General features: G+C 36.8%; 1 protein-coding gene across 5 annotated transcripts in view; it reads right to left on the bottom strand.

The window, feature by feature from the left end:
* SPAG17 (sperm associated antigen 17) overlaps positions 1-15,546 on the bottom strand; it is a 238,684-nt gene that overhangs the window by 153,946 nt on the left and 69,192 nt on the right. For all 5 annotated transcript variants that reach the window (XM_032154861.2, XM_058439406.1, XM_058439405.1 and 2 more), the window contains exon 4: positions 14,585-14,716. In XM_032154861.2, the coding sequence (XP_032010752.1) occupies positions 14,585-14,716 (132 nt within the window). The remainder of the gene's footprint in view (positions 1-14,584; positions 14,717-15,546) is intronic.

Genomic DNA, 15,546 nt, shown 5'->3' with positions numbered 1-15,546 from the left:
AAAACAGAGCAGAAAAACTGGAAACTCTAAAAAGCAGAGCGCCTCTCCTCCTCCAAAGGAACACAGTTCCTCACCAGCAATGGAACAAAGCTGGATGGAGAACGACTTTGACAAGTTGAGAGAAAAGGCTTCAGATGATCAAACTACTCCGAGCTACAGGAGGAAATTCAAACCAATGGCAAAGAAGTTAAAAACTTCAAAAAAAAATTAGACAAATGTATAACTAGAATAACCAATACACAGAAGTGCTTAAAGGAGCTGATGGAGCTGAAAGCCAAGGCTTGAGAACTACGTGAAGAATGCAGAAGCCTCAGGAGCTGATGCGATCGACTGGAAGAAAAGGTATCAGTGATGGAAGATGAAATGAATGAAATGAAGTGAGAAGGGAAGTTTAGAGAAAAAAGAATAAAAAGAAACGAACAAAGCCTCCAATAAATATGGGACTATGTGAAAAGACCAAATCTACGTCTGATTGGTGTACCTGAAAGTGACAGGGAGAATGGAACCAAGCTGGAAAACACTCTGCAAGATATTATCCAGGAGAACTTCCCCAATCTAGCAAGGCAGGCCAACATTCAGATTCAGGAAATACAGAAAACGCCACAAAGATACTCCTCGAGAAGAGCAACTCTAAGACACATAATTGTCAGATTCACCAAAGTTGAAATGAAGGAAAAAATGTTATGAGTTACAGCCAGAGAGAAAGGTCGGGTTACCCACAAAGGTAAGCCCATAAGACTAACAGCGGATCTCTCCGCAGAAACTCTATAAGCCAGAAGAGAGTGGGGGCCAATATTCAACATTCTTAAAGAAAAGAATTTTCAACCCAGAATTCCATATCCAGCCAAACTAAGCTTCATAAGTGAAGGAGAAATAAAATCCTTTACAGACAAGCAAATGCTGAGAGATTTTGTCACCACCAGGCCTGCCCTAAAAGAGCTCCTGAAGGAAGCACTAAATATGGAAAGGAAAAACTGGTATCAGCCGCTGCAAAATCATGCCAAATTGTAAAGACCGTCGAGGCTAGGAAGAAACTGCATCAACTAACGAGCAAAATAACCAACTAGCATCATAATGACAGGATCAAATTCACACATAACGATATTAACTTTAAATCTAAATGGACTAAATGCTCCAATTAAAAGACACAGACTGGCAAATTGGATAAAGAGTCAAGACCCATCAGTGTGCTGTATTCAGGAAACCCATCTCACGTGCAGAGACACACATAGGCTCAAAATAAAAGGATGGAGGAAGATCTACCAAGCAAATGGAAAACAAAAAAAGGCAGGGGTTGCAATCCTAGTCTCTGATAAGACAGACCTTAAACCAACAAAGATCAAAAGAGACAAAGAAGGCCATTACATAATGGTAAAGGGATCAATTCAACAAGAAGAGCTAACTATCCTAAATATATATGCACCCAACACAGGAGCACCCAGATTCATAAAGCAAGTCCTGAGTGACCTACAAAGAGACTTAGACTCCCACACAATAATAATGGGAGATTTTAACAACCCACTGTCCACATTAGAAAGATCAACGAGACAGAAAGTTAACAAGGATACCCAGGAATTGAACTCAGCTCTGCACAAAGTGGACCTAATAGACATCTACAGAACTCTCCACCCCAAATCAACAGAATATACATTTTTTTCAGCACCACACCACACCTATTCCAAAATTGACCACATAGTTGGAAGTAAAGCTCTCCTCAGCAAATGTAAAAGAACAGAAATTATAACAAACTGTCTCTCAGACCACAGTGCAATCAAACTAGAACTCAGGATTAAGAAACTCACTCAAAACCACTCAACTACATGGAAACTGAACACCTGCTCCTGAATGACTACTGCGTACATAACGAACAAAGACACAACATACCAGAATCTCTGGGACACATTCAAAGCAGTGTGTAGAGGGAAATTTATAGAACTAAATGCCCACAAGAGAAAGCAGGAAAGATCCAAAATCGACACCCTAACATCACAATTAAAAGAACTAGAAAAGCAAGAGCAAACACATTCAAAAGCTAGCAGAAGGCAAGAAATAACTAAAATCAGAGCAGAACTGAAGGAAATAGAGACAAAAAAACCCTTCAAAAAATTAATGAATCCAGGAGCTGGTTTTTTGAAAAGATCAACAAAATTGATAGACCGCTAGCAAGATAATAAAGAAGAAAAGAGAGAAGAATCAAATAGGTGCAATAAAAAATGATAAAGGGGATATCACCACCAATCCCGCAGAAATACAAACTACCATCAGAAAATATTACAAATATCTCTATGCAAATAAACTAGAAAATCTAGAAGAAATGGATAAATTCCTCGACACATACACCCTCCCAAGACTAAACCAAGAAGAAGTTGAATCTCTGAATAGACCAATAACAGGCTCTGAAATTGTGGCAATAATCAATAGCTTACCAACCAAAAAGAGTCCAGGACCAGATGGATTCACAGCCGAATTCCACCAGAGGTACAAGGAGGAACTGGTACCATTCCTTCTGAAACTATTCCAATCAACAGAAAAAGAGGGAATCCTCCCTAACTCGTTTTGTGAGGCCAGCATCATCCTCATACCAAAGCTGGGCAGAGACACAACCAAAAAACAGAATTTTAGACCAATATCCTTGATGAACATTGATGCAAAAATCCTCAATAAAATACTGGCAAACTGAATCCAGCAGCACATCAAAAAGCTTATCCACTATGATCAAGTGGGCTTCATCCCTGGGATGCAAGGCTGGTTCAACATACGCAAATCAATAAATGTAATCCAGCATATAAACAGAACCAAGGACAAAAACCACACGACTGTCTCAATAGATGCAGAAAAGGCCTTTGACAAAATTCAACAACACTTCATGCTAAAAGCTCTCAATAAATTAGGTATTGATGAGACGTATCTCAAAATAATAAGAGCTATCTATGAAAAACCCACAGCCAATAAAACTGGAAACATTCCCTTTGAAAACTGGCACAAGATAGGGGTGCCGTCTCTCACCACTCTTATTCAACATAGTGTTGGAAGTTCTGGCCAGGGCAATCAGGCAGGAGAAGAAAATAAAGGGTATTCAATTAGGAAAAGAGGAAGTCAAATTGTCCCTGATTGCAGATGACATGATCGTATATCTAGAAAACCCCATTGTCTCAGCCCAAAATCTCTTTAAGCTGATAAGCAACTTCAGCAAAGTCTCAGGATACAAAATCAATGTACAAAAATCAAAAGCATTCTTATACAACAATAACAGACAGAGAGCCAAATCGTGAGTGAACTCCCATTCACAATTGCTTCAAAGAATAAAATACCTAGGAATCTAACTTACAAGGGACATGAAGGACCTCTTCAAGGAGAACTACAAACCACTGCTCAATGAAATAAAAGAGGGTACAAACAAATGGAAGAACATTCCATGCTCATGGGTTGGAAGAATCAATATTGTGAAAATGGCCATACTGCCCAAGGTAATTTATAGATTCAATGCCATCCCCATCAAGCTACCAATAACTTTCTTCACAGAATTGGAAAAAACTACTTTAAAGTTCATATGGAACCAAAAAAGAGCCTGCATCGCCAAGTCAATCCTAAGCCAAAAGAACAAAGCTGGAGGCATCACACTACCTGACTTCAAACTATACTACAAGGCTACAGTAACCAAAACAGCATGGTACTGGTACCAAAACAGAGATATAGATCAATGGAGCAGAACAGAGCCCTCAGAAATAACGCTGCATATCTACAACTATCTGATCTTTGACAAACCTGACAAAAACAAGCAATGGAGAAAGGATTCCCTATTTAATAAATGGTGCTGGGAAAACTGGCCAGCCATATGTAGAAAGCTGAAACTGGATCCCTTCCTTACACCTTATACAAAAATTAATTCAAGATGGATTAAAGACTTACATGTTAGACCTAAAACCATAAAAACCCTAGAAGAAAACCTAGGCATTACCATTCAGGACATAGGCATGGGAAAGGACTTCATGTCTAAAACACCAAAAGCAATGGCAACAAAAGCCAAAATTGACAAATGGGATCTAATTAAACTAAAGAGGTTCTGCACAGCAAAAGAAACTACCATCAGAGTGAACAGGCAACCTACAAAATGGGAGAAAATTTTTGCAACGTACTCATCTGACAGAGGGCTAATATCCAGAATCCACAATGAACTCCAACAAATTTACAAGAAAAAAACAAATGACCCCATCAAAAAGTGGGTGAAGGACATGAACAGACACTTCTCAAAAGAAGACATTTATGCAGCCAAAAAACACATGAAAAAATGCTCATCATCACTGACCATCAGAGAAATGCAAATCAAAACCACAATGAGATACAATCTCACACCAGTTAGAATGGCGATCATTAGAAAGTCAGGAAACAACAGGGGCTGGAGAGGAGGCAGAGAAATAGGAACACTTTTACACTGTTGGTGGGACTGTAATCTAGTTCAACCATTGTGGAAGTCAGTGTGGCGATTCCTCAGGGATCTAGAACTAGAAATACCATTTGACCCAGCCATCCCATTACTGGGTATATACCAAAAGGAGTATAAATCATGCTGCTATAAAGACACATGCACACGTATGTTTATTGTGGCACTATTCACAATAGCAAAGACTTGGAACCAACCCAAATGTCCAACAAGGATAGACTGGATTAAGAAAATGTGGCACATATACACCATGGAATACTATGCAGCCATAAAAAATGATGAGTTCATGTCCTTTGTAGGGACATGGATGAAGCTGGAAATCATGATTCTCAGCAAACTATGGCAAGGACAAAAAACCAAACACTGCATGTTCTCACTCATAGGTGGGAACTGAACAATGAGAACACATGGACACAGGAAGGGGAACATCACACTCCGGGGACTGTTGTGGGGTGGGGGGAGGGAGGAGGGATAGCATTAGGTGATATACCTAATGCTAAATGACGAGTTAATGGGTGCAGCACACCAACATGGCACATGGATACATACGTAACAAACCTGCACATTGGGCACATGTACCCTAAAACTTAAAGTATAATAATAATAAAATTAAAAAAAGGAGAGCATTACTCAGTAATAAAAAACACCAAAAAAAAAAAAAAAAAAAAAGAAGAATCAGAGAAATCAGAGAGGCAGAGAATACCAGTGTTAATTCCAAATTGTCCAGGGCAAAGATTTCCTGATAGACGGATAGGAGGGTCTGGGTAACCTGGGAGTTACAGCCATGTGGTCAGGGGGATGCATCAGGCCATCAGGACTGTAAACCTTTAAACTAACTCCCCTAGTTAAGACTTGAGGTACTACATAACTTTCTGACAGTTTGCCTTCCTATGTACAATTTGTCTACAGGGAGAAAACTTTCAGTTAACGCTGATGGGTCTGTCCCATAAAACTGACAGTAATATTTACTGTAGTAAATTAGCAAGTGGCTATTCTAATCATGGCTGTTATTGTCACTATTATTATCATCCTTATCATTATCAATATTACATTTCTATTTATTACATTCTTACTATAGTCGAACTATTCTATCTTGTCAAGTCTTCACAATAACTACAATAGGTAGAGCATCATCTTCATTTTACGGAGATGAAAACTGAGTCTTAGTGAGGGCAAGTAGTTGTTCAAGCTCAAAGCTAATATGTGGCAAAGCCAGGCCAGTCACCCATGCTCTCTTTTAATGGGTTTGTAAGGCACAAGTCAGTGCCCCTGAGTGCAGTTGGCCTGGAAGCACTGGTAAGACTCATGCAGGGCTTTCTAACAGCCAAGCTTTGGATCATAGCAAATTTACTAATTTGCAACACCCTGTGCAGCATGTTGGTAGACAGCTGGCCTTTCTACAGAGAAGTTCCAACACGGCCATCAAAACATACCAGAAACTTTTACAACTGCAATTTTAAATAAAATCTCAGGGTGATCTTTTGATCTAAAAAGATGAAACCATTTTAGGTTAAATTATTTTAAAGTTTACCTGGAAGAATAAACATTAATTCATTTATGCATTCATTCATTCATTTCATCATTTCACAGACACCCCTCCCTATCATGGGTTAGACAGTAAGAGGCCCTCTTGCCCTCCAGGTTCTCCTAGGTAGGGGTTGAGAGCCTGTGCAGCCACATAAGTCTCATCCCTTTGAAGCCACTTTAGCAAAGACTGGAGTTCTAGAAGCTCAGGAACTCTCTGGCCCTTTCTTCTATTTGGTTCTTGGGATTCTGTGATTCTGCAGAAAGGAGGGCGGACTACAACCAAACATTCAAAGGAAGTGGTAAATTCTAGTAGCAGAGTATAGTTTCCAGACATCATCATCTTTAATTTGATCTTACAAGGCAACCTGTAAGATGGGTAATTTTATTCTCATTGTATAAATTAATACAGTTTGTCCTAAGACACACAACTGTGGTAGAGAGTGCTGGTCTGACTTCAAACCCTAAACTCATTTTATTTCCATGATACTCTTGTCTCAGTCTTTGACGCTCTCCTGATTTCTCCATACCTGTCTGCCCCCCTCTACTCTGTCTTCCCAGGGGCTGAATCACACTTGCTCGATGCCCTTTTCTTTCTCCAGAGCACTCCACCCACCTCAGCCATTCGTCCTGCTCACTTCCCTTTCTCTCTCTGCTCACTTCTCCTTTCTCTCCCATTCCTTTTGCCTTTGCATTCCTCTAGCAAGGTCAAACTTGGGAGACTAGAGAACAGTATATTTTAAACTAATTTCCATTAACATTAAAATTATCAATAGTTACCTCCCCCACCTTTGCGAAAGTATTAAAAATGTTTAAAGTTTTTATAGATGAGTCTCACTCTGTGGCCCAGACTGGACTCAAACTCCTGGGCTCAAGAAATCCTCCTACCTCAGCCTCCCGAGTAGCTGGGACAACAGCTGCATGCCACTATGCCCAGCTAAAGGTATTTTTAAAGAGGACCCTTATAAATCCTGATTTACTTCTGTAAATAAATTTTTCTTATAAAAATTATTACTAAAAATTTGGAAAAAAATATAAAGAGCTTACAAAAGCCACCATAATTCTACCGCTTGGGGAAGATGAGTGAAGAAGATGTGTAATGCATTCTTTCAAATTAACTTTCTGCACCATTTTTACATAACTGTTATTGTTCGCTCTATATAACTTGGTGTCCTGCATTTTTCCATTTAACAGTGATATATCTTCAATTGGTAGAATATGTATTACTATGTAAAGAATTTCCTGGGTAAAGAAAAGATTCTCTGGTGCAGAGAAAATATATGTAGACAATAAAAGCGAATGGAAGTACCTAGGTCTTCCTGGGTTCTGTATCCAGGTCGAGATGTCTTTGGTGGATCTTTGAACATGTTCTTTACCCTACCCAGTGCCTTCTGCTCTCCTGCCATGGCTGACCATAATGGTGGTCTACTTATTCCTCTCCTGGATTCAGTCTATCCCTCACTCCTCCCATCCTTCATACTGAAGTTGAACCAGGACAGTCTCTTTGTCCCTTTAATTCTGGAGAGTGATTGACTGGCTGGCCCCTAGAATTCTACCTTGGTTTCAAAGTGAAACATCCTTTTGTACCAAGCCCCAATCACAGGAAAATCATTTCCTATCTTTCATTTCCTTTTTCTCACATTCTGAGTAAACCCTTCTCACCTATGGGTTTATGTCTTGAAATCTGGGAGTGGGAATGGAGTTAACCAGATCAGGTGCATTCAGCAAAGCTGACCCCGTAAGTTATAAACTCAAGTTAGTTCATACAAACTCTTTCTCTGGCCTTTCTTGCTTCTGGATAACATGGCAGGCATGTTCCCATACTATGGTCATTCGCTCACAACTTTAAAAATTCAGAGGGAACTCTTGTCAATTCAAGACAAATTTTAGGAGGTGCACATCCAAAAAGTCCCTCTCTCCACCATGTTTGGGGAACACATGTTCCCCAGCATATGAAGGAAGAGTCAAGTTTGCCACAGATTACTTTTTTTTTTTTTAATGCAGTATGTGCAGAAAGCATCTAGATGCCTCCTACTGTGAGAAGGCTTTGGATAGGCACAGAGATTTCTTAACCGGTTAAGTTACATAGCAGATGCGAGATTCTTGTCTCAGCAATAACCAAAAAAAGTGTTGGCATTTCACATATTCAGTTGAATATAAAGTGACACCTACCTAGAACACTTAATCTTAAGTTAGCCTCACTTTTTAAAGGGAAAAATAAAAAATTCTCCTTCTCTATAATAGGGCAACCTAGTTACTGGATGCTTCAAAATATTTTAGATCATATTTTATTTCTAAGTGACTTCTTGATGTCAAAATTCAAATATAATTAATAAGTATTCATTCTCCCAATTCCTTACAATGAAAGGAAGGTAAATGGTAAATGTCAGTGAAACTGATGATAAATAGCTATACTTCATCCTTCATCTTATTCTTTTTTTTTTTTTTTTTTTTTTTTTGAGACGGAGTCTTGTTCTGTTGCCAGGCTGGAGTGCAGTGGCACGATGTCAGCTCACTGCAACCTCTGCCTCCCGGATTCAAGCAATTCTCCTGCCTAATGCAGGCTGGGCATGGTAGCTCACACCTGCAATTCCAGAACTTTGGGAGGCCGAGGTGGGTGGATCACTTGAGGTCAGGAGTTTGAGACCAGCTTGGCCAACATGGTGATATCCCATCTTTACTAAAAAAAAAAAAAAAAAAAAGTTAGCTGGGTGTGGTGGCGCGCGTGCCTGTAATTCCAGCCACTTGGGAGTCTGAGGCAGGAGAATCACTTGAACCTGGGAGGCAGAGGTTGCAGTGAGCCGAGATCGTGCCACTGTACTCCAGCCTGGGCAACAGAGTGAAACTCTGTCTCAAAATAATAATAATAATAATAATAATAATAATAATAATAATGCATATACATATTCATGTATAACTATGTTTCATATAAAATTTATAATAAGATCCTCAGAATAGTATTGTTGAGGATATAGATAAGAAAACATACTCACAGAGTTTGTAACTAATTCACTCTATTATGCAGTTTATGAAAAACTGGGTTTTCTGAGTGTTCCTCTAGTTCTCTTTCAAGATATCACCCTATCTCATAAACAATCTATTCTAGGGGACAAGAGATAGGCTAAACAAAGGTATAAGATCACATAAATTTGAGAGACAGTAGGTTAAACAATATTAAATAGAGTAGTTTTCACAAAACTCCTTCATCTTTAATTAGCTATTATGTTCTTAAATATCTTCAAGAGTTGTATCTAATACACAGTGATTTCCATGCTCATTTGACCAGGAGCCATTTTTTCTTTTTTAAATGGAGAACTAGGTCTAAATGGCCATAGGGCTCACTTTGAATATACAAGGTTATGGGAACATTTTTAAACATTAATCCAATTCAATAAATCCATGCTAAGAAAATTATCCAAAATATGGAGAATTCTATACTGCAAAGTACATGGTTTATTATGAAAAGAAATTGAAATAAATGCTCAATGATAGAGAAATGGTTAAGAAAATTATGATAGTCAATAAAATATCACAAAACCAGTAATAATGATAGACTGGACATTGTGATAATGAGTAGAAATTATAATTTATCTTAACTGAAAAAGGGGTGCATTTTTACAATGATTACAGCTGTGTAAAGAAGCAAATCCCAGAAAAAAATAGAAAGAAAAATGCCAAAATCTTAACATTAATTACAATAGGGTTACCCATTGCGAATGTTTTGCTTTTCTTTCTCTGTATTTTCTATGTAGTCTATGAAAGACTTTAGTACTAGATCAGCCAATGCTATCCTACCTTACCATGCAGAAGGACATTAGGAATAATCTCTGGATGTCCAGTTCTAAGAGATTCCCCCAGAGACTGAGCCATTTCTGGGTGGGGCGCAGGACTGCAAATAAAGTCAGGATTTCCTTTGGAATCAGTGGCTGATTAGCTCAGGGCATTCCTCCTTGGTGAGTTTTGTTCCTTGCCTTGACCGCTGTCCCCCTATTTAACCTGAGGATGTTAAATGCAATGTAATTAATGGAACCAGATGGTTGTGAGTAGATCACTGAGCACAGCCATTGGTCCTACAGGGAAATGTCTCTGGGCAGGCACTCTAGTGATTGTGAGCCAAGAGTGTAATTTCATAATTACTGAGACACACTAAGAAGGATATGTATGGGGGCTAAGAGCATGGTCTTTGGAGTCTGACAGTTCTGGATTTGAATCCCAGCTCTTCCACTGAGAGTAGCTGTTTGGCCTTGGGAAAATTCCTTAACTTTTCATACCCTCAGTTTCCCCATCTGCCAACTCAGAATAATACTCTGTACTTCATAAAGTCATTTAAAAGATTAAATGATATAATGTGTGCAAAGGGCTTAGTTCTGTGCCAAATAGTCAATAATGATAGCTAACTATAATTATTAGCTGCTGTAATCATAGCTCTTCCATATTTTAAAGTACTACTGTATGTTAAAGATGTGTTTCTTTGCATTTTTCCTGAAGTCTGTAAAAAGTTTTCATTAATTAAAAGCAAGCCAATTAGGAAAGGACTACTCTATTTTATGGATAAGCCAGCTGGGGGGGTCATTTATTATTTCTCCTGAATTGTTGGCTTTTGAAGCTCCTTAGATTCAACATCCATTTTAGTGGGATCCTCATTTTGATAATCCACCCTCAAAGAATTCCATCCAGTTAGTGAGGCAAGTTATTCCTTTCCTGAAACCACATGGGTCCTTCTAAACTGAGTTCCTGCTCTTTCTCTGTTTGATTTCTTAAAATACTTTCTGAAGATTTTAACCACAACTGAATCAAAACTAACCAGCCTGTAATTTCCTGGTATGTCCCTATGGCTTTTCTTTTAAAACACACACACACACACACACACACACACACACACACACACACACACACAAATGGCATTACCTTGGCTGGTTTCCAGTGTTTCGGAGTTTGGACTGGAGGAAGCTGGAAGGTGTCTGTGAAAACTACTCTATTTCTCTTTGTCTCTCTTTTGGAGGAGGCTCTGAGTTGCTTGTGGCTTCATCATGATGTATTATCAAACGTAGGCACTTTTAATTTTGAATTGTTTTAAGAATAGTTTACCAGTGTTACAAAAAGTTACCCTAGTTCTTTACCGCCTATCTTCCTTCTCTTCAATTATAGTACATCAGGAAATAAGGCAATTTGTACTATGCATATGAACGAGCAAAAGAATGAACTATTCTTTTATAGAAAAGATATGCTTTCTAAAAACGTCTAAGGAAATATGGACGAGTTATTTGAATTCATAAATTAAAAGCACAGTTGGAATATATTTGGATCTTCTCCCAAAACCTGTACAAACATTCTGAACTCCATACAAAGGAACTTAAGACTAGATTTTATTTGGCTGATTATTTAAATAGTTAATGACTTTTTGTATTGTGGCTTTTTTTCATTTTTTCATTATCAAGTGTTTTCTTTTAGTTGAATTCTCAATATAATGAAAATATTTGGGTTCAAAATTGTCTTGATTTTAAATGTGTTCATAATTAATATATAATACAAAAGTTGAAGTTAAAAAGAAACAAAAATGTGAGTAGATATATAATATTCAGATAATGACTAAATTAAAATGGATCAAAATGGAAACCAAACAATTTATCTTAAAATTATAAGGAACATGATGAGAATATATGTGTTCAGTACATTGCTTTTGTAAATGTTTGTTTCAGTAAATGTTTGTTGAATTAATAAATTAATAACAGATAGAAATAAAAATGCAAAAGCAAATATTGCGATAAGGATGTAAGAAAATATATTTCTAAACAAAACACTTTTATTTAAGTTTTAAAATATAATAAAATCGAACTAATTTAGAATTATTGTGTGAGAAAGTCATATTCAGAAGTTCTAAAATACCAAAATATATTTATGGAAATACAGTACATTTTCTTCATGATATTTATATTTGGAGTTCATCAACAAGGTATTTTCAAATAAATAAATGTTTTCAGATAGATTTAAGTTATTTGCAATTAGAGGCTGGCATTTGTATCCCAGAAATTTACATGCTGAAGGCTTTAAAACTGTTCATTTTAGAAATATCTTCCTTCGTATTTCTTATAATATGAATTACCCGGCAAGCTTTCTTGCAAAGCAGAAAGCAAAAGCAATGTTAACCATAGCCCAGATTAAAATGTTATTAAAAGTAGTGGAGTTGAAAATAATGATATTTCTTCACTGTATTTGGCAATTAAAACTATATTATTTATCTTTTTTTCAAAAGTTTTGATTGATTAAAACAGGATCAAATATGTAGTGATACATTAAAACATTAGAACAGGTACCTAGTTATATTACTTATTTTTGCCCTCATTTTCACCCAAGATTTTCTATAATTTTTATTATGGATATTTTTCAAGCACTGATTCTTAAAAATACAATTTCAAAAATTAAACATAGAAGATACAAAACACTCTTTGGGTTGTACAGATGTAAGCAATTGATTAACATTTGAAAGACAACATCTACATAGATATGTTGATGTTAAAAAGTTGAGGAGTCAGTCACTAACCTTGTAGAAATTTCGGAATCTCACTGTCAGTTCAGGAAAGATGAAAAGATTAGGTAAAGTCCTCTTTTGTTTTTTTCATATTCTAATCCACAGCATGGTGTCAGTTTTACATACTTTCTGCTTGTTTTGTTTATTGCTAAACTCCTTGGCTGACAAGCATTAAACCTTGATTGTTTCAACTGACCTCTTAGGCAGTGCTGTTGAAATGAACATCAATGATATCATCCCCCAAACAACTGCCTTCATCTCCTCTTTACCAAGAGTATTTTCCCGATTGTATTCCATTCCAATGAGTTTTCATCAATTTATTTAGCACTTATTCATATGGTTGTGACTCAGAGATTTGGGGCTGGTGCTTTGGGAACCCAAAATAATGGAGATGTCATATTAGATTATGTAATCATTGGCTCTTAATTGCTCAAAAGTTCTCTCACTGTATCTAATACTTAAAAGAAAATAAAAACTCTAAGGTTCATGCCCCAGTTACCCAGAACTCTCAAATTTTCAACAGATAAAGATTATTTCCATACATTTAGAACCTCTTAATTGTATTATTACAGTTCACATTTCAAAGAAATGCTGAGTAAAATAATGGTGCAAAAATATTTTTATATTGTTGCAAGCTTTAAAAACGTTTTCCAAGCTACTAGGATATTTTATTTGTTTTTACTTAAAATTTGTTAACTGAAATCTACGGTCTACTCCTGTAATAAACAATTAGTGACATAATAAGTGGTAAACAAGTAAATTGACGCTCTTTAGCACACTATTTCTAACTGCTGTGGGAAAGGGCAAAGCAAACAAAGTGCAGAAATTTTTGCAAGAATTACAGTCTACTTTTTATAATTCAGATTCCCATATGGCATTGGAATTTAAACAGGCAAGAGATGTTTCTGTACTAGTTTCAAATTTTCCAATTTTTCTTCTGCCAAGTCTTAATTACCCTGAGTATTTCTTAAGGTACAACTCCCCCAACACAATGGAAAGAGTTTCACTAGATGGAAAACTGTACTATCAATTGTGTTAATATGAATAGAATTTTTCTAGGCACAATATGTACCACACTAATAAGATGCTATATGGGAAATATCTCTAAAAAACATAAAGCCCTATATTGAGAATAGAAGGTGGTATTATTATTTTTTTCTACAATTACCTTGTTGGGGGGCCAATTCAAATAGGAAACCTAGATTTTGGGGGTCTTGCAAAGGTGAAGAAGGCACTATTGGAACATTTTCACTTTTCTCTTTTTTCTTCCGTGAATTGATTTTGCCTTTTCCACTTAAGGCATAAAGAAATGACTTCACATGCAAATCCATTTCATACATACACATGCACACACAAACACTACATATGTACATACTGAAGCATTGGGCTTTCCAAACATAATTCAGCATGATTTGGAAAATAAGAAAAACATCTTATTTTGGGTTATGATGATAACACATGGATGTGAACCTGGTAGCAGTTTGCTAACAGCATTTTAAAATATTTTTCATATGTAAATATGAGTCTTTGGAAAGCACACAGATTGATTTCTATAAGCAAATTAAATGAAAAATCCAGGTATGAAGAAATTATCAGATGTGCAATATAGGAGTAGAAGTGATGGATTGCTGCTGAAATATTCAGATTATTATGAAGGTGCAGATATGCCTATTATTTTAAAAGGCACTTCTATAGAGTATCATATAAACGATCTTAAATAGTTAGACCCAAACTGTGAGGGTTTCCCCCAACTGTCCTTTTCATATTTAGTTTTCCCGACTTCCTGTCTCTTCCTTGGGTCCCTTCTTGGCTACAACTTTATTATATAAATATACTGCCATACAAACAATCCTGGGCACATGCTTTGAATATTGTTACTTTCATATTTTAGGGAAACTATTTTTAATGGGTTTATCATAATTCCTCCAGATCTTTGGACAGCCTTTCCCTAAGAAGTTGAGGTGACAGCCAAATTTGCCAGGTAACACTTAATGGTAGGCTTAAGAAGAGAGGAAGTGCTCCTGGAGAAACCTGGCTCCATTTCATTCACCACTTGCCCTCTTTAGAAAACCCACCAGATCGTACAGTACCTTCTTTTCATTTTCCCGTCGCTGTTGGTCCTTAAATTTAATCTGGAGAAGTTGAAATTTCAAGAGTTTCCCTATCAGTGGTAAGGTTAATTTCTCTCCACTGTCCATAATTGCTTTTGCTGCCATTAACACCTATACAGAAACACAATTATTAGAAAAAGTGATGTTTTATGACCTTTGGCAGAGTCTGTCAGTGATGAAAATATGAAAGGAAATTTTATATTTTATATTATTTGTCATACTGGAAAGATACTTCATTGCTGGCTGAAAAAAAAAAGTTAGGGAAAAAAATGCCTCAATGCTACAGAGAGGGGCATTTACCTTCTACTTTAAATAAATTGGATTGTCTGAATATCGACTTCTTTTTCCAATAAGGCAGAGTGCTTCCCACGATGGTGTTAGACTCAGACTCCAGGAAAAGGGTAGAGAAAAGATAGGCTGGGCTCCATTTTAGGATGACTGATAGGGTGATTCATGCTACACAAAGTCTATTGTTGTTTGGCATGGCCAGTAGTCCAACATGTCAAACTTTGACTTATTAGGACATTACAAATTAAATAGGGTTTTATAATAGTGGAAATGACTATGTTAGCAGTCTTTTATTTCTTTGTAACTAAATTCAAATGAAAGATAAAAGCTGTTTGACACAAAGGCGCCATATGAATGTTGCTCCCCCCTGCAACTTAATGTTGATCATGTTGGTATGCAGCCTAATTGGGGTGAAATAAGGTTATTGAGTTTTCTTTGGGTGACGACAGCCACTAGGAACATACAGCTGTATTGTCCAGATGTGTGGCACTGACAGCCTGTTTTATGACTGTGTTTTTTACAGCTTGTTTCCCCTAAATTTCACACAACGCTCTAACATCTGGGCCCTTTTCCTTGGAGCCCTATAACCACTTTATTTACTGCAAAAAAAATAAAATCACGTAAAATATACCATAAAAAGTTGTTATGTGTTT

Source organism: Hylobates moloch, unplaced genomic scaffold (assembly GCF_009828535.3).
Source record: "Hylobates moloch isolate HMO894 unplaced genomic scaffold, HMol_V3 SCAFFOLD_5, whole genome shotgun sequence".
In the NCBI taxonomy this organism is placed as follows: Eukaryota; Metazoa; Chordata; class Mammalia; order Primates; family Hylobatidae; genus Hylobates; species Hylobates moloch.
The sequence above is the reverse complement of the archived record's forward strand: the minus strand, read 5'-3'. Positions and strand labels throughout refer to the sequence as shown.